We start from the raw sequence: 24013 nt of genomic DNA, 5'->3' as shown, positions 1-24013 counted from the left end.
CCAGGACAGCTTCTGTAGGCAAATACCGCTCTCGTTTTCTTCTTTCTTTCTTTTTCAACTTACTATATCCCATGAGATAAGTACCATGAAATAACTCAGGTTCTGAGAGGTCACATGGCTTGCCAAGTTCATGTGGCTCCTCAGTGGACATTCTGAGCGTGCAAAGCTTTACTGCCTCCCCGGGCCCAACAAAGGGAAGTACGCCAAAAAACAATATACTTCTCAGTCTTGGGCCCAGAGCCCCTAGAAACAAACCTTTCCCTTGGTTCTTATGACAAGTTGACTTGCAGGGGCTGATTTCTCGTACATGAAGTACGCCCACCAAAGGAGTAGTAGCTATGTCTTAAAGCATCAGATCACCACAGTCAAAACTAGCAAAGATCAGAAACCAAACCTGTGTCCTGCACCAGACTGGCTAATCGTATAAAGGAAAAAAAATATTAAGTCACAGTGGCCTCTGTCATCAAGGAAAATTAGGCCATGTTTGTGGCATTCCACATCACAGCCCCTGGAAATGGGGGGGGCACTGCTATAAAGGCATAGATTTTCCCGTAGAAATTACACGGGGCATAACTGAATCATATCCGTAGCGACATGAATTTCAGGTCAAAAGTTCAGATTGAGGTGCTGATAAATTTAGAAAATACTAAGAATCCACATAAAAGCAACTCTAGGGACTCAACCAGGACGCATTCAGAACAGCGTTAGAATATACCAGAGAATGAGGGCAAACTCTACAGGCATTTCCACTGAATGCAGCGTGTAAAAGGGATCCATAAAATCCCCTTACTCACCCCCGGGGGCCCCTTTTGTGTTGTTCTTGCCAACGCAGCAGCAGCCTGGCTATATAGACCTGCGGCGCTGCCGGCCCAGCGCATTGAGCTCGCACATCCGTGTCAACCAGCCATGGGGAAGGTGAGCAGGATACAAGTTAAAGAAAAAGAGACATCAAGAGAGAGAAAATGCCTCTGTACCAGATCTGTTGGGAGCAACTGATTTAATTCAGAATTATTCTTCCTTTGCAGATCACCTTCTACGAGGACCGGGGCTTCCAGGGCCGCTGCTACGAGTGCAGCAGCGACTGCCCCAACCTGCAGCCCTATTTCAGCCGCTGCAACTCCATCCGCGTGGACAGCGGCTGCTGGATGCTCTACGAGCAGCCCAACTACTCGGGCCGCCAGTACTTCCTGCGGCGCGGGGACTACCCGGACTACCAGCAATGGATGGGCCTCAGCGACACGGTCCGCTCCTGCTGTCTCATCCCCCAGGTGAGTCCGACCTCATTTCCATCATGCTGCCTGAGTGTCCTCACTGGATTACTGGGGGGTTAACGTGAGGCAGGTTTTCTTTTAAAGACACAGAAGGGTAGAGTGGGCTTTAGTTGCTGCCTAAGCCCAGAAAGATAAATGCACAGAAACAGCAGAGAATATGAGAAGAATGCACTCATGGGAAGAGTCGGTCTTAGTTTTAATTTTTGCTACCATTACGTCAATTACAAAGTTTTGTTACCATTATGTAACAAATGTAATATACAGAGATAGAGACCGAAACTTGCGGATGAGGAGCTGGTCGGACGTAAGAAGGTAGTATTTCAAACAAATTAATTAAAAATTTTTTAAATTGTAATTTTAATTAGTAATAAAGAACTGATGATGAATGAATTAGATAGGTTCCACCACAGACTTGTAAAAATGGAAACTCTATTGTTAATACAGGCTATTCTAAGTTTGTGTCCAACTTTGGAGAAGGGAATTGCCCTTGATTTGGAAAAGCGGTTGAATTCTGGTTCCAAGCGACTAATTAAACCAATTTTCACTGAAGTATGTAATTTTAAAAGTCCAACTTTATTTGTACACTTATATGTATATAAGTTGGGGAGATGATACTCATATTAAAATAATACTAGTTAAAATACTTTGAATTTTTCCCCAAAACATACATTTGACTTATCACCTAGGAATCAATGGAAATTAGGGAATTAGGAGTCTAGATATTTGAATTCTTAATGCATTCTAACCCAGACTTAGAACCTCTTAAAATTTATATTTCCCAGATATGAAATAAAAATTGAATATGCAAATATTTGTTAAATGCTGGTAGAACACAGAGCTATCCACAGCATATGCAGCAATCTCAGAGTCTCAGTTTTGACACTGGTAGTCCCATCCCCCAACCTACCAAATTCATCTGTTGTTTGGTTGCTTCTTCTGCTCCTTGTCTTTGTGGACCAAGCAGACGAGCTCTCACAGGCTGCGACTGTATGAGAGAGAGGACCACAAAGGCCTCATGATGGAGCTGAGCGAGGATTGCTCCTGCATCCAGGACCGCTTCCACCTGAGTGAGGTCCGCTCCCTCCACGTGCTGGAGGGCTGCTGGGTCCTCTATGAGATGCCCAACTACCAGGGGCGGCAATACCTGCTGAGGCCCCAAGAATACAGGCGGTACCACGACTGGGGGGCCGTGGATGCTAAGGCAGGCTCATTGAGGAGGGTGGTGGATTTATACTAAAATAGGTTCACACTACCATTTTCTCAATTTGGAACCTAATAAAGTATTTAGTCTGTATTGTTGGCAACTGCTGACTTCTGTTTTTCTTTCATTGTGTGCCAATTAATTTACCTCTAAAGGCTCCCTGTTAAAGGTTGAGGTGTGACTAGGTGGGGAGGGCTCAGTTCTAGAAGCACTTCAAGGTAGAATGAGTCTGGAACAGGCTCCCAAGTGGGGGTGGAGGGATGAGGTAGCCTGTCTAAGAAGGAAAGGGAAGTCAAGGTAGAAAAATGGGAGAGGGTGACTGGTGAGGAGGGAGGTGTTCAGGTGAGGGTCTTGAGGAACAGCATTCTAGGAGTTTCCTTCTGACCCAGCAGGTGAGTGGAAGCCATAGGAGGTCCCAGATGAGCAGTGAAGAGAAGCCCATTTGGCAAAAAGCCTGTTTAGGCTACATAAGGAATTGTAGTATTGTTTACTTTTGAGCACAGTATTACATGACTAATGTCAAAGCTGCCAGTGGACATTGCCATACTTTTGGGTGGGTCATAGATCCCCCTTCCTTTTCTAAAATGGCTCCAGCCCCCGGTGCGCCTCTTGGCCAGTATATCCCCTGGGCCAAACCCTACCTGAAGTGCAGCTAATGCAGAGCAATTAATGAGATATATGTAAATATTTTAAATAGACTTTGATTGAAGTAAAACCTGCTTGCTCACAAGTAAAGCCTTGCATGTTGAAAAAAATTGAAAATCTTTCCATTAGTAGAGAATTAATTTATTTTTAAAATTTTTCCTCTGAAGAAAAGCCTCCTATAATCCTACTACTTTACAAACTCTATAAAGAAAGAAGTAGAGAGGATCCTTCTGATCCCACTCTTTATTTCCTAGCGCTTTTTTTTTTTAATGTTTATTTTATTTTTGAGAGAGACAGAGACAGAATGAGAGTGGGTTAGGGGCAGAGAGACAGGGAGACACAGAATCCGAAGCGGGTTCCAGGCTCTGAGCTATCAGCACAGAGCCCGACGTGGGGCTCAAACTCATGAGTTGTGAGATCATGACCTGAGCTGAAGTTGGACGCTCAACCGACTGAGCCACCCAGGCGCCCCTATTCCCCAACCCTGCTTTACACTTGATGGGCACCCTTCTTGAATTTTTTCCCTGTTTATATTGACATCTCATGAAATGCATGCTTTTTTATTTACTTACTTGCACATATTAGTCTGCAGCTTGCTTTTACCATGAAAAATGATACGGACATAGATCTAGATACGTATCTTATTCTATCTAATGGCTGCAGTGCGTTCCGTTATTTGAAGACCCCCTAGATTATTTTACCATTTACCCATTGGTGACTGGGCTTGTCCAAGTTTCCTTTTACAAACAAGGCTGCAAAGAATATCATTGTACGTGTACCTTTATCTACACATGCCATAACTTTTGGAGGATAGAGACCTAGAAGTGAGACCACCCAATCAAAGCACAAGTTACTTTTAATTTTATTAGACTCTGCCCAATTACTGGCCACCCAAAGATCCTAACTTTTTTGAGTTAGTATCTTCACCGTTTTCTAAGCACCTACCATAGGCCTGTCATATGTTAGTACTGGGGATGAAACAACCCAAACAAATGAAAGGCATTGTCCCTACCACCACAGAGTTCTACCCAGAAATACGAGATGCTTACGTTAAACATAAGTATGTAATTACTTTTTAAAGTCAAGTAGTTTTCAGGTACTAAATAATACATATATAATCACTTTTGTTTATCAAGTACTTTTATTTAGTACTTTAAAGTCATCCCGAGACAAATTTCTAGGGAAAATAAATGGAGTAATATTTATTTACATATTTCTTATGATACCAAATGGCTCAAATCATGATATCAAATCAAATGATTCTCAGTAGCTTAGGTTTCCCAGACCGGTTTTCTTTAAATAGAGACCAACATAAGATTGCCAATTTTTGTTTTGCCAAGCAAGGACACTTAAAATTTAAACAAGACAGCAAAATTGTAAAACTAAGCACCATCTCTTCGTACATCATTTTACAAAAGAAGAGACATTTACAAAGGGACACTTTAATACCCCAAGATACACAAGCTCCTAGTAAACTATGGCTCCGACCAAGGAAGAATGCTTGGGATTTTGCTCTGATGTATAGTGTTTTCATCTGGCAAAAACTGAACAGAGTTTGAAAACTCTTGTTTGAGGCTGCAGCTCAATGCCCTCAGGGGCCTGAGAAATGATGTAAATAAATAAAACAACTTCCTATAGACAACAAGGAGTGATGACGAGTATGGGGAGCTATGGGTTGTGCGAACCAACCTGAAGCATCATGAAAAACATCTAAACATTGTGCCAGCCAAATAAAACACATCCCAGTTCCCACAGCCCTCGGGGCTGCCAATGCTCATTTCCACGCTGGTGTGAAAGCTGGAGACAGCCACCACCAATGGCTAACACGGGACTTCCCATCACACCCAATACCGCCATGAAATGCCCACAGAACCCAACCGTAGAGCCTGGGAAAGTGAGAAGACAAAACCCCAACAATGACTGCAGTTCAATTTTCTGTCCATCCTAGTGGAATGAGACTTAGATTCATGAAATATTTCAACAATAGAAAATAAGGAAAGGGGTACTTCTCATACACTTCATTCTGTAGACTGATATTTACAGCAGCTACAAAAATCTTTGACTCTGCGTGCAGTAAAATTTAACCTGAACTCGTCTCTTTTGCCTTCACTTTTGTTTGAAACCACCTGAATATTTCGGGAGTGACAAAGGGCTACTTCCCAGACTAGAGCTCAGGACTGAGGGTGCCTGATCCTTATCTCTTATTCTCCCTCCAAAGACAGTCCCCATCAGTCATTCCAGGCAACTTGTACAGACCTCTGCTTCAGTGCCACAGGCGTGAGGATTCTCAAGTCTTAGCTTATGTTCACTTAGCACACTAAGTGCAATTTGAGGCTTTGGTCTGACACACATTTGTCAATCCAGGAATTCTCTGTAGAGCATTAAAATCAAGGCACATTTGGCCCGAGCCAATCACTTTTCAGCTCTGTGAAAACTGTGAGTTGGTTTTTTCTTTCTTTTTCCTTGTTTCTCCAGGCTGAAATAAAGCCTTTTCTCTTCCTAGTCAATGAAAATACCAAACCCAACTCCCTTGTTTGGTCCTCTACATGTAGCATAAATTTGTAATTGTATTGGTGGTCCCCACAGCCCACTCCCACCATGCTCCTCTGGGTGTTCCCTGGGGCTCTGCATTTGGTTCTTTCTCATGTTTGACTATTTTTACCTCTCAACACTCTCCCTGCAGAAACAACTCTGAGCAAAACGACAATTTTAACCTTTTTATTTTGTTAATGATTAATTTTTAAATTATTAATTAAAATGATGATTTTTTATTCTGCTTATTTTTCCACTCTGTAAACAGAAGTAATTTTGCAAACATATGCCTTTATCTAGTGGTTAACAAGAGCGGAAATCATCATATTGTACGTTAGTTGGTGTTTATTCACAAATACAGACTTACAAAGACTTATGACCCAAAGTCAAGACAAAGTATTTCCATGAGACAACACAGGACTGTGAATAATTCTTTGGACATGAAAGAGGCCAAAGGCATAGGTCATCTTCCACTCCAGTGCTCTTTCCAGCCCATCAAACTATTCTCTTCCAGGCTAATAAATACTTTCTAAAGTCTTCCTAGAGTCTCAGCTTCCAGATTTATTCCTTCCTCTCCCCACACCATTTTAGCTATAACTTCTCTTGGTGTTCACGCAGTTAATCTCCTTTGAGTCAAAAGCTTTGCGTACTCTTGTTCCCCAGAGAAAAAGGGGTATCGGGATTGCTACCAGAAATGGGTTTTCTAGGAATTGGGTTTTATTGTATAATAAATAACCTGAGAGGCCATCGATTTTTGTGTTTTCACTTTTTCTTATTTCCTCCAACTTAGGAATTTCCCTTTTCATTCTTCTTTCTGAGATGAAGCCTCTTAACAGTGTTCTCCCTTTTGAATTACAATTGGCCACGCTGAAACATCTAATCCTCAGTCTACCTCCAGACAGGACTGTAACGAATTCCGACCAGACACCTCAGATATGTGCTTGCTGGTGTGTTCTTATTGTCGTTGCTATTGTTTGGTATACCTGCAAGTCCGAAGCTTTGTAAATTCCCTTCATAAAACATTCCAGTAACTTACACCCTTCAATAAGAAAATTCTCTTAAAGAGCTACTTTGGAATTTTCAACATTTAGCTAAGGTCATGCTCTTCCTATTCACAATTAGTACGGTATCGTGGCACATACGTCATATGATAGTTCTCGCAGATTAATTTTATATTGACCATATTAAGACTCTGCTTTTTTTTTTCCTCCTTCAGTTACATTTTGTTGTTTTTCCCCAACCTATACAAGTAGAAGGATCGACTATATACGAAATGGCTGAAGCCCTGCTTCTATTATTAAATAAACAATGTTCCAAATTACTTTTTTTTTTTTTTCAAACGGTGTCAATAGCATCAGACAGTGATAGCAACCCGAATACTCCAGAGAGAATGGGACCAAAACCCACAATGAGCCGGTGGACTTTGACAGCAAAGAGAAAAAAGAGCACAATGAGCCCCTCCTCACCCCGCGGGCCCCTTTTGTGTTGTTCTTGCCAACGCAGCAGCCCTCGTGCTATATAGACCCGCGCGCCGGAGGCCCATCACTGACCTCCATCCACCAGCCATGGGGAAGGTGAGCCCAACGCAGCCGCAGGCCAGGAGGGGCCCCCGCGCCCCGGGGCTGGGGGCCAGGCCTCTGAGCCTTTCCTCCCCTTGCCTTGCAGATCACCTTCTACGAGGACCGGGGCTTCCAGGGCCACCACTACGAGTGCAGCAGTGACCACTCCAACCTGCAGCCCTATTTCAGCCGCTGCAACTCGGTGCGCGTGGACAGCGGCTGCTGGATGCTTTATGAGCAGCCCAACTACTCGGGCTGCCAGTACTTCCTGCGGCGCGGGGACTACCCCGACTACCAGCAGTGGATGGGCCTCAGCGACGTGGTCCGCTCCTGCCGCCTCATCCCCCACGTGAGTCCAGCCCCGTGACAGGACACAGAATGGGTAGTTTCAAGCAAAGGCTAACCATCGGGAGTAGTGATCATCAAGAATAATTGAGTCTGGACAAAAGACCAGCTATGGTAGAGTAGCTCAATGTCATTTGCCCCAGACAGAAGCAAAGTGTTACCCAGGCACCAATGAATCAACAAATATTTACTCAGCACCAATGTGTTGGCTGGCCTGGACATGTAAAAGCTATGGGTCCTGTCCTGGAACAACTTACAATGGAGTTGTAGAAAAAGCACTAATATCCCATAGAAGAGTAATGAACTGCTAGAATATACCGTAGTCACAGAGCAGTGAGGGATTGTAAAGGAAACTTTTACAAGGGTTAATGTTTAAAAGACTTTTCTCTCTTTTGCTCCCCACTTGCATATTTTGATTTACTGGACCTATATAAATAAAAGTGCTTTCTCTCAATGGAGAGAAACACAGAGAAATTTTATGCACATACCCATGTATATTTCAAATACGTGTTTTTTTAAAACACTAAGGTTTTTGAAAAACGAGTCCTTGGGCTTACTGATTTTTCTTTCTCATTTTTCCTTATTGTATTCATAAATGATTCAATGAGAATCAATGATTTTTGAGAGACTTAAGATGCTTAACTTTGCTTTCCACAGAAACAGAAACATCCAAGTCCTTGGTGATTTTTCCAAGATTTATTTTAAATCCAATGCAAGATCATTCATTTCATAGGCTGCTTTTACTGTTCAAGGACACCTGCTTGAAAAATTAAAAATATTTCCCCCAAATGGAAAAAGTAGTAATAAGCTGTTAAAGGTTTGGGTTTCTCTCTGGTGGGGTATACTGAACTCGGTTAATAGTTTATCCTGGGAAATTTTGAACACAGAAAGAGTGGAATTTCCTTCTTAATTCTTTCCGTCACACTTTATGGTCTTGAAAAGGTACCGAATTTCCACCTTTGAAAATGGAGAGTATATTAATATGGAGAATTAGTTAAGGCTTATCCTATATTACAAAATACCTTGAGCTGGACTGCCTGAATGTGTTACATCCATTTCATAGTTTGCTTTTCTCCTCTTTCCATCTCTGGATGGGTCAGGCTGGCTCCCACAGGATCAGGCTCTACGAGAGGGAAGATTACAGAGGCCAAATGGTAGAGATCACTGAGGACTGCCCGTCTCTTCAAGACCGCTTGCACTTCAATGAGATCTACTCCCTCCATGTGTTGGAGGGCTCCTGGGTCCTCTATGAGATGCCCAACTACCAGGGACGGCAGTACCTGCTGAGGCCAGGGGACTACAGGCACTACCATGACTGGGGGGCCACGAGTGCCCGAGTGGGCTCTTTGAGGAGAGTCATGGATTACTATTGAAATATTTTTACTCCTCCTTATTCTCCATCTAGAAACTAATAAAATATTTTCTGTGTGCTCGTGGCATTGGTTTTCTTGTGTTTTTCTTTTGTCCTCCTCTTATTTTATTGTTTTATTCACTCACACACACATACGCACAACCACACAGCACAAGCGGAAACCAAGATGTGTGATCCATAACAAATAAAACACACCTCTCACAATAAAAACGTGCCTTCATGTTAAGTACAACTTTACAATTGGCAAAACATTTTTGCAATACATTGTCTCATGTGATTCTCTGGTCTTTAAACAAGCTGTTGCTTCAAAACAGATTATTAAAAATCTGTTTAGATTTCAGTTTTTCTCTGAGGTGTGAGGATGTGAAAACTGAGGTTCAGAGATAGCGGGACCCACTTTTTAAAACAGGGATTCCGAAAACACACACACACACACACATCACACACACAAGGATCCTGAAGCTAGGTTACCATAATGGGCTTCAGAAGGTTTTGAATCCCCTAAACTGTATGTACACATTGAGTTCATGAATCTCTGGCAGAGTCTCTTGCTAACTGAGGCTGTCACGTGACACTCTCTGGATATGGAAACATAAGTGAAAGAATGCTGATGGAGAGAGAAGAGATGGTTCTGGAAAAACTTTTGCCTTCCTGATGAAAAGGAGTGGCTGCCCCTGGTGCCACAGTTCTTTCCTCTTTCAGGCATTTTATACCCAAGAGGGGACAAGTGTGGGGGAAATGCCACAGTTTCAGAAATGCTGGCCTTAATGTGGTCAAGCCGCTGAAACAATGTTTATTGGTCAGGCTCTCCAGAGAGCAGAACCAATAGGATAGAGAGAGAGAGAATATGAGATTTATGGTAAGTATTGGCTCCCTAATGGAGACTGAGAAGCCCCACGATCTGTAAATGGGAGAGCCAGGAGGTGTTATATTATAATTCAGTCTGAGTCCAAAGGCCTGAGAACCAGGAGAGCTAGTGTCTGAGGGCAAGAGAAGATGGACGTCTCAGTTCAAGCAGAGAACTAATTTGTCCTTTCTCCACCTTTTTCTTCTGTTCAAGGCCCTCAACATTTTGGATGTTGCATTCACTTACATTGGTTCTTCTACTTTCTGCTCTGTCTTGTGTTCTCATTACTAGAATTTTAGAAAGGAGGATTGGTGTGTATGTTCAAAGACTGATCTGATCAGGTCGTTTCCCTGCTTAAAAAGCTTTGATATTCCTCCACCATCCACAGGAAAACAATTCTTACAAGAACCCAGCCCCAGCCCATCTACTTCATCCCCTATTACCTGACTCTCCTGACCCACCTGAGTCCTCCAAGCACACCAAGCATTTTCACATCTCTTTGTCTTTGCTCACATCTTTTCCATACCTGAAGTATTCTTCCCCACCTTCCCCCTGGTGAGCAGCTCCTTCTCCAAAGCTTGATCACAGTTCACCCTAATCTCTCAGCCAAAAATGAATCTGAATCACTTCAGAAGCAGAAGCCCCACATCAAATGGACGAGCGATATGGGAATCTAGTAGCTCATGTGATAGGAAGTCTTAGGACAGCACAGGATTTAGGGATGGTTGATTCAGCAGCTCAGCAATGCTAGCAGGGCCCTGGGTTTTGTCTGTCTCCCACCATGTTTAGAACCTGCATCATCCTGAAGCTGGTATCACTGGTAACCATAGGAGAGCTTCTAGGCACAACTGGGACACCATACAAGGAAGGTTGGGTGAAGGCGAACACCCAACCATCGTCGCCTCCAACACAATGGTGTCCAGAGCACAAATTCCCAGGATTAAAGAGGACCTGGAAATGTTATCAGGTTCTTGAGTATAAGCTTTTGTGATATAAGCTAATTGGAATGGAAAGAATTAAGGGAGAAAGAGGTAGGAAGCCCAAGGAGGGGAAGGTACTAATAAAAAAAATTTAAGACACTAATTATATCAATTATTCTTTTCTCATTATAAAGTGAGAGGATTGTAAGTTAAAATAAACTCTGTTTTAAATGCTGTTTAATTCCCTTTTAATTCCTAGAATATAATTTGTTCTTACAACCTCAGTAGAATTATCAAGAAGTTAATATTAATAAAATTAATATAGATGTATTTTTGTCTTTTTGCTCGTGAAGTATGTTTTCAATTGTGGTAAAATATACATAACCTAAAATTTACCATTATAACCATTTTTAAGTGTTCAATTCAGTGGCATAAAGCACATTCAGAACGTTGTGCAAACATCAGCACTATTCATCTCCAGAGCTTTGTCATCACCCCAAACTGAAACTCTGCACTCATGAAACACTGACTCCCCATTCCCACTGCTCTGTAGCCCCTGGTAACCTCCATTCTGCTTTCTGTCTCCATAAATCTGACTGCTGTATGTGCCTCAAATAAATGGAATCATATAATAGTCGTCCTGTCTGGCTCATTTCAGTTAGCATAGTGTTCCTGAGGTTTGCCCATGCTGTGGCATTTGTCAGAATTTCATTCCTTTTTAAGGCTGAATAATATTCCATTCAATGCACATACCACATGTTTTTCATCCATTCATCCCTCAAGGAGTATTTGGGTTGTTTCCATCTTTTGGCTATTGTAAATAATGCTGCTGTGAATGTTGGTGCACAAATACCTGTTTGTATCTCTGCTTTCAACAATTTGGGGTAGATGCACAGAAGTGACATTGCTGGATCATCTGGGAATTAGATGCTTAGCTTTTTGAAGCAACTTCCAAACAGTCTACCATAGTACCATTTTACATTCCCACTAGCAATGCACAACGTTCCCAATTTTTCCACATCGTCACCAACAGTTGTTATTTTTTTTGTTTTTTTACAAGAGCCATCCTCACAGATATGAAATAGTATCCCATTGTAATTTTGATTGCATTTCCCCAGTGATTAGTGATGTTGAGCATCTTTTTATATGATTATTGCCCATTTGTATATTTTCTTTGGAGAAATGTCTGTTCCTCTCATTTTATTAAAAATTGATGTTTTTTGGTTTTTTGGTTTTTTTGCTTTTTGCTTGTTGTTGATGAGTTATAGGAGTTCTTAATGTACTTTGCATATCAGTGTCTTATCAGATATATTATTTGCAAATATTTTCTCACATTCCATGATCTTTCACTCCTTTTCACACAGAAGTTTTTATTTTGATGAAGTCCAATTTACCTATTGCCCATGCTTTAGTGTCACATCGAAGAAATCATTGCTCAGTTCAGCGTCATGAAAGTTTTCCCCTATGTTTTCCTTGAAGAGTTTTATGGTTTTAGTTCTTACATTTAATCCATTTTGAGCCAGTTTTTTATATGGCGTAGGGTAAGGGTCCAACTTCATTCTTTCGCATGTGGATATTCATTTTCCCCAGTACCATCTATTAAAAAGACTTCCCCCTTTCCAGTGAATGGTCTTGCCAACCTTGTCAAAATTCCGTTGACTACACGGGGAGGCTTTGTTTCGGAGTCTTTTATTCTCGTCCACCGGCCCCTGTGTCTATCATTATGCCAGTACCATGCTGTTTTCATCACTGTGGCTTTGTATATGTTTTGAAATCAGAAAATTCAAGTTCTCCAGCTCTGTTCTTCTTTTTCAAGATTCTTTTGAGTTTTAGGGTCCCTTGAGACTCGATGTGAATTTATTTCTTTTTATTCCTGAATCAAACATTGGAATTTCAATAGGGACTGCATTCAATCTGTAGATCACTTTGGGTTGTATTGATATCTGAACAATATTGAGTCTTCCAATCCATAAACACATGATGTATTTCCATTTATTTATATCTTCTTTCCTTCAGCAATATTTTCTACTTTTCGGTGTATAATATCCTTACTTTAAAAAGACTTAACATATGGGGAGTATTTTCCATGTCCTTAAATCATTTGAGAACATGATTTTTGGTAACTGCCTAGCACCTCGTCACACAGATGCTCTATAGTTTACCGAATTAATGCCCTATTTTTTTATATTATAAACAATGGTCTGATAAAACATCACTATACATAATGTTTGCATGTACCTTTATTTCCTTTGGACAAATTCTTACAGATGAAACTATTAGATCAAAGAAGTGAAAATTAATAGGGGTGGGACTATGGGCAAAGGTATCTTTTTTTTTACCGTTTTAACCATTTTTTTAAAAAAACTTTTTTAACGTTTATTTATTTTTGAGACAGAGAGAGACAGAGCATGAACAGGGGAGGGTCAGAGAGAGAGGGAGACACAGAATCCGAAACAGGCTCCAGGCTCTGAGCTGTCAGCACAGAGCCCGATGCGGGGCTCGAACTCACGGACCGTGAGATCATGACCTGAGCCGAAGTCGGACGCTTAACCGACTGAGCCACCCAGGTGCCCCCCGTTTTAACCATTTTTAACCACATCGTGCAGTAGTGTTATCTATATGCACGTTGTTGTGCAGTGGGTCTTTAGAATTCTTTCACTTGTAGAACTGAAAAGAAATTTTAAAATACATATTAATAGTGCTTTTTTGACACAGGACTATGGTTTTAAATGTTTCTCCATAGTTTCCAAATATTCTATAAAAGTAAGAATGTGTAAAGGAAAGCATGTGAATAAGGCTTATTAAACTTGTGTGCAACAAATGAAATTTGTTCAGGGAAAACAATTTTTTAGCAGTAGACTTTAGTCACAACAATCCAAACTAAGGAATGAGATAGAGTGTATCAGGTTGTATCAAGTTGAGGAACAGCTTCTTCAAAAGCAGTCAGTTAAGTGTCAGACTTCAGCTCTTGTCATGATCTTGCAGTTTGTGAGTTCAAGCCCTACATCGGGTTCTGTGCTGACAGCTCGGAGCCTGGAGCCTGCTTCGGATTCTGTGTCTCCCTCTCTCTCTGCGCCCCTCCCGCTTGTGCTCTCTCTCTCTCTGAAAAAATATAAATAAATAAATAAATAAATAAATAAATAAATAAATAAAGCAAGCAAGCAAGCAAGCAGTGGTTTTCAACCAGTGTTGATTTTGCTTCCCCAAGGAACATTTCTAATGTCTCGAGATATTTTTGGCTATCACAACTAGGAGAATACTACTAATATCTTGTGGGTTGACGCCAGGGATGCTGTTAAGCATCCATAAATGCACAGGACAACTACCCCACCACAGAATTTTTTGACCCAGAATGTCAAAATAGTGTGAGGCTGAGAAACTCTGCTCTAAAGAGAGCTGAGTTAAACTCTGCTCTGAAAGAGCCACCAGGGGTAGAGGTGGGGGTCTTGGTGGAGTCAGAGCCTTAACTACAGAGCAACCACGGCTTGCCCAGGGCTAGGAAAGGTTAAGATTGTAGGATTTTTAACTTGTTACATTTGCATGTTAACTTGTATTCATCAGCAGCTAGAACTAACTAGCTTAGCACCTACTTTACAAAATTATTAAATAGAAAGCTACAGAGTAAGAACAACAAACTTGCACCTCATGAATTCCAAAGGTGAGGGTTTCCTGGCCAGAGGTACCCCAGCTGAGGCTCCAGAGATGGCCCTGGTCCCGCCCAGTGTCCGGGAAGCAGAGCAGAGGCCAGGTGCCTACACAGCACACTTTCTAGGGGTCCAAGCCCCTGTCACCCCTCCTCAAGTGTGTCAGCATATCTGCTGTAGCCACTTGCCAGCCTGTAGGTTCAGAGAGGGGACCTCTTGGAGGGAAATCCCATCTAATTTCAAACGTATTGTGGAGAAGGCGGTTCTTGTCCCTGCTCCAACCCTCACTCCAAGGAAATGCTCTCTAATCCAGATGTCTCATGCTGGGGCCTATGCTGACCTCGGTCTCAGTCACTACCCGGCCTTGGTAGTCAAAAAGGAGATCATTCTGAAACTGTAAAAGATAACCCAAATACCTCATTACAATTATTAACTGGCTAAGGGCCTTTGCTCAGTTCCAAATTCCTAAACAGGCTTCATTTAAAGGCCCCAGAGGCACCAAGTGACAGTTTTAACGCGGGTCATCAGTTCGAAAGCACTGGAGAGTCTAAGAGGAAACATACAATAAGTCCCCCACCCCACCCCCGCCGTCATTATATAGAAAAGAGCGAGAGAAAATCCCCTCCTCACCCCGCGGGCCCCTTTTGTGTTGTTCTTGCCAACGCAGCAGCCCTCGTGCTATATAGACCCGCGCGCCGGAGGCCCATCACTGACCTCCATCCACCAGCCATGGGGAAGGTGAGCCCAGCGCAGCCGCAGGCCGGGAGGGGCCCCCGCGCCCCGGGGCTGGGGGCCAGGCCTCTGAGCCTTTCCTCCCCTTGCCTTGCAGATCACCTTCTACGAGGACCGGGGCTTCCAGGGCCACCACTACGAGTGCAGCAGTGACCACCCGAACCTGCAGCCCTATTTCAGCCGCTGCAACTCCATCCGCGTGGACAGCGGCTGCTGGATGCTCTATGAGCAGCCCAACTACTCGGGCTGCCAGTACTTCCTGCGGCGCGGGGACTACCCCGACTACCAGCAGTGGATGGGCCTCAGCGACGTGGTCCGCTCCTGCCGCCTCATCCCCCACGTGAGTCCGGCCCCGCGGCCCCGCCGGGCCCCGGAGCCACATGGGTGCTCCAGAGGCGGCCTTCGTCGTGCAGGGTGGCGGCCTCCTTTGGCTGCCTCTCGCCAGGGTCTCCTCTCCTTTGCCAACATCGCTAAGCTTTCCTTCCACTGCAGAAGTATGCGAGGGGACGCTTCTCTTTTAAAAGTTCATTCTGCTCTGCTACAAGTAAACTCACCTCTACTGGGACAAAGTAGGGCACCGGGTCCCTTCAGAGAGTCTATGCCCCAGGCGGTGAATAAGCAGCACGTTAGCACCTTTGCATCAGGTGGCCTGGGCTACTTCCTGGGGCTCTCTCTCTCTCTCCTTCTGTAGAATGGGGCTCGTGAAGGCGGCTAGCTCACAGGGCCGGCACGAGGGGGAGAGGTGGGCACCTGGCACCTGGCAAGACTCCCCTCCCCCAGCCACCACTGTTAGCATGAGCCTCCGGCCCTGCTTCCCGATCAGGCAAAACAAGTGGCCGACAGTGTGATTCCAGCCGCTCCGGCAAAGCCCGCCGTTACCCAAATAAAGCCCCAGCGGCCTGGAATTCTGCAGTTAGGGATCCTCTAACCTGACTGCGACCCAGTCCTGTGGAAAAGGTACCTCTCCGGCCACGTCTGAAACCCCCTCGGAGGGTTTAACGCCTTGATAAGACCCAGCCCAGCACGAGGAGCCTGAAAACCTGGGTTTCCACGTGCCTGCCCCGACCTTCCACGTGACACGCTGAGAGCTCTAGTCACGAGCTTCTCCTAAAAGAAGAAACAGGTGTGGGGCTGTTGTGGCGACCAAATCACGTGATGTACACGTGGGTCCTTGACGACCATGGAAGATTCCTCACTAGCAGCCCTTGATGCTGCAGGATGATTGCTCCGGAGAATTTCCTGTTTATTATCTAAAGCAGATTTGCAGGAGCATATCCTAGAGCTGAGAATTGAAGCTAATCTTTGTGATGGCTCTTGCTTTTCAGGATCTTAGAGAAGCAGGGCTTAAAGGAGAAGGGAAGGGTCTTAGGATTGCCTGGACTGGACTCTCTTCTTGAATTGCCACCAGTCTGTGACTTCCCCTGAAGGAAAAGCAACTTGACTTCCTTTCCCACTAGCTTCTTCTAATACTGTTGAGATTCAAAATTATAACTTTTTTTTCCAGGGACCATTTTTAAAAATTTATTTAAATAAATATATATAAATTATTACTTATATAGAAATAGTATATAATATATAAATTTATAATATATGGATAATAAATTTAATTAATAAATTTAATAAATATATAAAATAAATTTAAAATGTATATGATATATATAAAATATACATAAATTATTACTTAAGAATGATACTAAGGGTGCCTAGGTGGCTCAGTCAGTTGAGCATCCGACTTCGGCTCAGGTCAGTGGGTTCGAGCCCCGTGTCGGGCTCTGTGCTGATAGCTCGGAGTCTGAAGTCTACTTTGGATTCTGTGTCTCCATCTCTCTCTCTGCCCCTTCCCCACTCAGGCTCTGTCACTCTCTTTCAAAAATAAATAAACATTAAAAAAAAAAAAAAAGAATGATACTACCTAGGGCCAGTATGTATGGTTCATATAGGTTGTGGTCTTAGCTCTAGGGAGCACCATGCGTCTCTTTACGCGAATGACACCTTCTTCAGTTCTGCAGTATACAGCCTATTCAGTTGCACACAGCTGCCCTGGTGTTGGCTATCTTTAAAATTTGTCATCTTTGATGTAGAAAAGAGAAGGGAATGTCCAGTCCCTTGGGGGTTGTGTCCCTGGTTGCTAAGGGCTAGATTTTCTGACTTTTCCTCATCTGCTAATTGCTGAACCCACAGACCAGCTCCCACAGGATCAGGATTTATGAGCGAGAAGACTACAGGGGCCAGATGGTAGAGATCACCGAGGACTGCTCCTCGCTTCATGACCGCTTCCACTTCAGTGAGATCCACTCCTTCCAAGTGCTGGAGGGCTACTGGGTGCTCTACGAGATGCCCAACTACCGGGGGCGGCAGTACCTGCTGAGACCGGGGGACTACAGGCGCTACCACGACTGGGGGGCCACGAGTGCCCGAGTGGGCTCTTTGAGGAGAGCCACGGAATACTATTGAAATATTTTTACTCTACCTTGTTCTCCATCTGGAAGCTAATAAAATATTTCTTGTGTGTTTCCTGCAGTCACGTGGTCCTCTTTTCCTTTCAGTCTCCTTGGAAGGGCTCAGCAGAAAGGAAGCTGGGAATAATGTGGCTTTGCTTACACTGATCAGTGTGATATGTGGTATTATGTGGTATTATGCGCCCTTGTCGCAGCTCCTGCCTAAACACTTCCAGCTTTCTTTAAAATCCTAATTTTTTTTCTCTAAAACAAAAATTGGAAGAGAGAATACATTATTTTGTGATATGGTTGCTTCTGTGACTGCTGACTGCTGAAGTTGTTGGAAGAAACTTTGAAATGAAAAGAAGAAGAGGTGAGGAAGGAAACAGAGCCAGCCGCTAGCAAGCTGCTGCAACCTCCAAAAACCAAAAAGAGGTCACAGGCTTAGGGCAGCGCGGTGGCATTTGTACAAGAGGGAAGTGGTTGCATGTTGAACACATTCTGAACACAAAAATTCCCATCAGATTCAAGGTGCAGGAGAGGGTTGTCCTATGCCATTGGGCGGATGAAGTTCTCTTCAACCCAAACAGAGACAACTGCAGGAGAAGCACGTTTGGGGAGGGAAACCAGGTGTCCCATTTTGTGCAGGAGGAGTTTGAAATGTCCAGGAACATCAGATGGAGTTGTTGACCAGATAACTGCTTAGTGGTTAACCAGGCAACCAGCCTGGGGTTCAGAAGAGAGGCATGGGCTGGAGATCAACGTCTGCAAATTATCAGAGGGTAGATGGTATTGAAAGTCACAAGATGGGATAGGATCCCCCAGGGCGTGTATATCAGTGAAGCCTTGGGCACCCCAGCTTTAAAATGAATGCATGGGAGGGAGGACTAATAAATTATGCCAAAAGTTCAATGGCTTACACAATAAAAGCTTTTTCTTTTATTTAAAAAAATTTAATTTCACGTAAAAAAATAAAAGAGGTATTTAAGAAACAAATGGTACTGACTTTTTAGCTAGTTCTTTTTTTTTTCTTTTTAGAGAGAAAGAGAGCAAGCAGGGGAAAGGAAGAGACACAGAGAGAGAGACAGAGAATCCCAAACAGGTTCCACATCCATGGCAGAGCCGAACACAGGGCTCAATCCCACAAACCTGGGATCGTGAGCTGAGCTGAAGTTGAATCAGATGGTCAGCTGACTGAGCCACCCAGGCACCCCTAGCTAATTCTTAAGAGCAGGTAAATCCAGGGGTGCCTGTGTGGCTTACTCAGTTAAGCAACCGACTTTGGCTCACATGATCTCACGGTTTGGGAGTTCGAGCCCTGCATAGGGCTCTGTGCTGACAGCTCAGAGCCTGGAGCCTGCTTCTGATTCTGTGTCTCCCTCTCTTTGTCCCTCCCCTGCTCACACTCTGTCTCTCTCTCAAAAACATTGAACATTTTTTTTAAATTAAAAAAAAAGAGCAGATGAATCTGGAAACATGGAAGTCAGCAGGAACAATGCAAACATAATTAGGAAAGTGGAATTGAATTGTTGTTTCATACTGCTTTCGGTTTTCTGACCATTACACTAGAGAGCACTATCTACCAGTTCATCAAAAATTTTGGGGGGCGCCTGGCTGGCTCAGTTGGAGGAGTGTGCAACTCCTGATCTCGGGCTTGTGAGTTTGAGCCTACACTGGGTGTAGAAATTACTTAAAAAATAAATAAACTTAAAAGGAAAATCTGGCAAACTGTAATGAATACTAAAAAAAAATCGTGTGGTGCTTATGAACCCACATTTAAAATTATTAAGAGAGAGATTAAGGACTTTCAGGCTTTAGTGAGAGTAGCAAAGGCCTGGTGCACAATCAACCACCCAGATTAAGTTAGGACAGCCTTTCTCCACCACACAGGCCTTGAGAATCACCCGGGGAACTTTCAACACAGAGATGCCTAGACCTGGTGAATCAGGATCTCCAGGGAGTTCCCTGCGCACCTGTAGAGTTAACATGCTCCCCTGGCAAGGCTTATGACACTGAACATTTGGAAAACAGTGGGTGAAAGCCTTTCTTCTCAAAATGTGGTCTGCACACCAGCCGCCCAGGGATGTCCTGGGAGCTTGCTAAAAATGTGGAATCTCAGACCTCAACCCAGACACGCTGAGTCAGAATCTGCATTTTAACAAGATCCCTAGATGGTTCTTCTTCTTCTTCTTTTTAAATGTTTATTTTTGAGAGAGAGATTGAGAGAGACAGAGATAGAGTGTGAGTGGGGGGGAGGCAGAAAGAGAGGGAGACACAGAATCCAAAGCAGGCTCCAGGCTCTGAGCTGTCAGCAGAGAGTCCCACGTGGACCTCGAACCCATCAACCGTGAGATCATGACCTGAGCCGAAGTCAGACACTTAACCGCCTGAACCACCCAGGAGCCCTGCTAAATGATTCTTATGTACACACCAATTTGAGAAACTCTGGGCTAACGAGCAGTGGTATCCCCTAAATCCAGTAGAGTATAGATCACTGTTTCTCATGTCTGGCTGTACATTAGAATCATCCACAGAGCTTTTAAAAATGCTAATGCCTGGGCCACGTTCCCAAAGGTTCTGAATTAATTACATCACTTTCCAATAATTTTTTTCTTCTTGGAATTTTTCTTCCAATAATTTTTTTCTTCTTCTTTTCTTTTTCTTCTGTAAGTTTTGTCAACTTACATATGCTTTTTGACTTATTTATTCTAGATTAGTCAAATATGCCCAGTATTTTAATAATGATGAAGCTTGATTGGAAAACAAGGTCTGAATCCAGGGTCAAGATGGGTCTCCCAACTTCTCCTCAAATTGAACTAACCCTAGGCACAGGCAGATAAGTAATCTTTTTTTTTCTATATTAAATATAATTTATTGTCAGATTGGTTTCCATACAACACTCAGGGCTCATCCCAACAGGTGCCCTCCTCCATGCCCATCACCCACTTTCCCCTCTTCCCCACCCCCCATCAACCCTCGTTTGTTCTCAATATTTAGGTCTCTTATGGTTTGCCTCCCTCCCTCTCTGTAACTTCCCCCCCTTCCGCTCCCCCGTGGTTCTCTGTTAAGTTTCACAGAATCCACATATGAGTGAAAACCTATGGTATCTGTCTTTCTCCAGGCAGAGAAGTAATCTGACTGCGGGAGGATTCCCAGAACAACCCCGCCCCAGTAAAGCCACAGATAAACCCAGTGGATGTGAGACAATGATCGCTCCCCCCACTTTTTTTTCCAGTGTTGTTGATTAGGCCGGCTGGAACTACCTGAAGACCAAGGAGATCTTTACCTTGCTTAGGAACAAAGTTTTTAGAACATGAAGAAATCCTTAGAACCTAGCTAAGCTTAAACTGTCTGCTGAATTTATTATTAACAAGACAGCTTTCCATTCACAAATCCTCTCTCTGTATCATGGTTCTCACATCTTTCTTACGGATTTTTGGCTCCTGTATTTCTTCCTCTTTTTTTTTTTTTTAAAGTTACTTATCTATTTACTTTTTTAAAAGGAAGACCCATTTTTATTTATTTGTTTTTTTAACTAAGCTTTACACCCAGCATGGGGCTTGAACTCACCCCCTGAGATCAAGAGTCACATGCTCTACCTGCTGAGGCAGCCACACACCTATTTATTCGTTTTTAGTGAAAAGTTGAACGTCTTTTGTACCACCGGGACTAAATAAATATAAATTCCAAACTCTTTAAAGTAGCTCCCTTCTCTTTCCCTTAGACAATGCTTTTACTTAATTTAGATAAGAGCTCCACCCAGTGCTCACCAGAAAAAAGGCAAATATGGTTTAAAAGCCTTTTCCAAAATCACATATATTAAGAGATTATTGGGGCGTCTGGGTGGCTCAGTTGGTTAAGTGTCCAACTCTTGATTTCAGTTCAAGTCGTGATCTCACAGTTCATGGGTTCAAGCCCTGCGTGGAGCTCTGTGCTGATGGTGCGGAGCCTGCTTGGGTTCTCTCTCTCTTTCTCTCTCTCTTTTTCTCAAAATAAATAAACTTTAAAAAACTTATTTTAAAAAGAGGGACTGTATTGTACCTTTTAAATATACTCTGCTAGGCACTGTATGCTCTGCAAACTTATTTTGTAGCCAAAATGCTTATTAAGCCAACGTAAATCTTACTCAAAAAGCAGGGCTTGAGAGCGTTGTGACACATTGTGAGCATTTCATAAGACCAGGTGAAGAAAGGCATGACAATCAGTCTGTGTTCACGGAGCCAGTGAGGCCCCTGCGGGTGGGGAATCCAGCATTTGTCCTGTGACTTTTATCAGAGCCCCTGTCTTCTTCCTCCATCTTGCAACATGTGACAGATCCATTGCTAATTTATGAAACTTCAAGTTCAGAAGTAAGATACATTTCACATATTTCTTCAGATATGTCCTCTACTTCATCTTCAAGCTCGGCCCCTATTTACTTATGAGTTCTCAACCAACTCTTTGTGACATCCTTTGCTTTTTTTCCTTGCCATTGTGTATGAGTCATTTTTTGGTTGATTAATCTCCATTAGGATAGAAACAAGAGAGCTGTTTCTAATCTTGTTGGCTGACTTCCTGTGTTCCTCTGTCCCTCTCTCAGTGTCTGCAGACATACAAGGATATCATCATCCCATTGGTCTTAAATATCTTAGATCAACCTAGGTATACGCAGAGATAATGAACAGTGTGCAGCATGGCTCCTCTAGTGCCCATCCTTGCATTTGAAAGCCACAACCTTCACCCTTCACAGTAACACTCACACTATGCATCTTGAGGCTGCTTTGACCCATATCCTCCAAGGGATGTTACCTTTCTGCCTGAGCTCGCCTACTCCCAGCTTACATTGGTTTCAAAGGTGGGAATTGGGAATTGTTGATAGAGCTCACAAATACAGTTCATGTCCTCATACCCTTTGGACTCTATTAGGCATTCTAGAAAACCTTCACTCTATGTCCCACGTGGCAGGGGAATGCTGCAAACCAGCCCAGATCCCAGCTCCCTTTGAGAATCTACTAGACTCCATCTTTGAAACTTACCCTCTCTCACTCTGACTTTGTGGCCACCTGCCTCACCCTCCCAGGGTCCTGAGAACATAAGATAAACCCGGTCTTAAATATAAATTCCAAACTCTTTTCTTTCCAGGAAATCATCTTTTCTTTTCAGGAAATCATCTTTTCTTTCCAGGAAATCAAACGGGTCTATTCTAAGCCAAGTCTTACCATCAGACTTTCCCAGGCCACCACTCCACTGCCCATGTTCCAGATTCTTCTTCATGGTTTCCATGCTCCACAGCTCACTCTTTCCACCTGCTTCATCATTTCGTTCTTCACAAATTTTCAAATTTTGTTCCATCTACCTTGAATTCTATTCTTCACAACTCTTCACTTTTAATATTTATTTAATCTTAAAGGCTGTAATCAGAATTTTTCTATCTCCCCCTTGCCCTCCATTATAAACCTCCATTCAAGGATTCAAAGAACACAATTTTACAATTAAGAAGCAACAGCAGTTGGGGGTGGGGAGGCAGCAGCAACAACAAACTCAAATTCCCATAAATAATCATTATGACTTTTCAAATACTTTAGTTGGCACGGTGACAGTTTACCATAACCATCCAAGTGGTTTTCTGTTGAAAACATTGCCCCTGAATTCCCAAGAGCTAGTTTTGGGAGTCAAACTTGGATACTAACTTTACCATGAACTAGTTATGGGACATCAGGTAAGCCACTTAACCTCTCTAACCTAAGCTACAGTTTTCCCATCTGCCTAATGGGGATAATCATAAAACCCACTTCATGGGGTTTTATGAGACATAATAATAATAATATAATGCTGTAAAAAGCCTGGCATATAGTAACTCATTAAACATTAGCTATTATTAGTATTTATTTATCTTTTTTATTGTCCCAAGGGCTATATTTTATACTTGTGGATTTTTTTTAAAGGAGAAGCCTTTCTTTTTAAGTTTATCTATTTATCTTGAAAAAGAGAGAGAGAGGGAGGGAGGGGCAGAGAGAGAAGGAGAGAGAGAATCCCAAACCCAATCCAAAAACTGTGGATTTGTAAAAATGATCTCAAAGCCCAAAGTTTGATGTAGGATGTCCTAGGTATGAGGAGTTTGGCTGCAAATTATGTAATTAGAAGTGTATTTATGGAGCTACAGGACCTAGAATGTCAGAAACAATGGATGTACTTTTCTTCAAGCTAGTCAAACAAATTATTCAATACTAGGCAATATATTATAAAGGGACTGTTACTAAAATGTCATATTTTCTAAAGAGGACATCAGGATTATGAAGAGACTAAAAACAATCTCCTGTGAGTAGATAAAGAAATTGGTGCAATTTGGACCAGAGGAGAAAATGTTAGTATATTCAGGTATTTAAAATGCTACCACGAGAAAAGGAGCCTAGACTATTTCCTGTGTGAGCCCAGTACAGAATTAATGCCAATGGGTGTAATTTAGGGGAAGGCTGTTATCGGTTCAACGTGAGAAAGATTTTAAAGGAGCCAGAAATGCCAGGCAAT

General features: G+C 42.9%; 3 protein-coding genes across 4 annotated transcripts; all 3 read left to right on the top strand.

Moving 5' to 3' along the window:
* The first annotated feature begins 906 nt into the window (after positions 1 to 906).
* On the top strand, positions 907 to 2508 carry LOC106967103 (gamma-crystallin C). 2 transcript variants are annotated; one of them, XM_015063295.3, is made up of 3 exons: positions 907 to 915; positions 1026 to 1268; positions 2236 to 2508. In XM_015063295.3, the coding sequence occupies exons 1-3, from the start codon at positions 907 to 909 to the stop codon at positions 2506 to 2508; spliced, it is 525 nt and encodes a 174-aa protein (XP_014918781.2). The 2 variants fall into 2 exon arrangements, with proteins under 2 accessions (XP_014918781.2, XP_053060783.1); XM_053204808.1 differs by having other exon boundaries at positions 2233 to 2508.
* A 4706-nt stretch (positions 2509 to 7214) lies between these two features.
* Positions 7215 to 9096, top strand: LOC106967104 (gamma-crystallin D). Its single transcript, XM_015063296.3, has 3 exons — positions 7215 to 7223; positions 7315 to 7557; positions 8654 to 9096. The coding sequence occupies exons 1-3, from the start codon at positions 7215 to 7217 to the stop codon at positions 8924 to 8926; spliced, it is 525 nt and encodes a 174-aa protein (XP_014918782.2). The 3' UTR covers positions 8927 to 9096.
* Positions 9097 to 14337: 5241 nt separating this feature from the next.
* On the top strand, positions 14338 to 17522 carry LOC113597007 (gamma-crystallin F). Its single transcript, XM_027052317.2, has 4 exons — positions 14338 to 14530; positions 15004 to 15074; positions 15166 to 15408; positions 17250 to 17522. Exons 1-4 carry the CDS (start codon positions 14338 to 14340, stop codon positions 17520 to 17522), a joined length of 780 nt encoding a protein of 259 aa, XP_026908118.2.
* The last annotated feature ends 6491 nt before the right edge of the window (positions 17523 to 24013 follow it).

Source organism: Acinonyx jubatus, chromosome C1 (assembly GCF_027475565.1).
Source record: "Acinonyx jubatus isolate Ajub_Pintada_27869175 chromosome C1, VMU_Ajub_asm_v1.0, whole genome shotgun sequence".
In the NCBI taxonomy this organism is placed as follows: domain Eukaryota; kingdom Metazoa; phylum Chordata; class Mammalia; order Carnivora; family Felidae; genus Acinonyx; species Acinonyx jubatus.
The sequence above is the reverse complement of the archived record's forward strand: the minus strand, read 5'-3'. Positions and strand labels throughout refer to the sequence as shown.

What these genes read in the sequence shown, in the direction of transcription:
- LOC106967103 (XM_053204808.1), top strand. An exon ending in CCTGCTGTCTCATCCCCCAG is followed by an intron (nt 1,269 to 2,232) that starts GTGAGTCCGACC and finishes TTGTGGACCAAG; the next exon opens with CAGACGAGCTCTCACAGGCT.
- LOC106967104 (XM_015063296.3), top strand. An exon ending in CCTGCCGCCTCATCCCCCAC is followed by an intron (nt 7,558 to 8,653) that starts GTGAGTCCAGCC and finishes TGGATGGGTCAG; the next exon opens with GCTGGCTCCCACAGGATCAG.
- LOC113597007 (XM_027052317.2), top strand. Translation starts at nt 14,338, where the DNA reads ATGAATTCCAAAGGTGAGGGTTTCCTGGCCAGAGGTACCCCAGCTGAG. An exon ending in CTGTAGCCACTTGCCAGCCT is followed by an intron (nt 14,531 to 15,003) that starts GTAGGTTCAGAG and finishes TTGCCAACGCAG; the next exon opens with CAGCCCTCGTGCTATATAGA. An exon ending in CCTGCCGCCTCATCCCCCAC is followed by an intron (nt 15,409 to 17,249) that starts GTGAGTCCGGCC and finishes CTGAACCCACAG; the next exon opens with ACCAGCTCCCACAGGATCAG.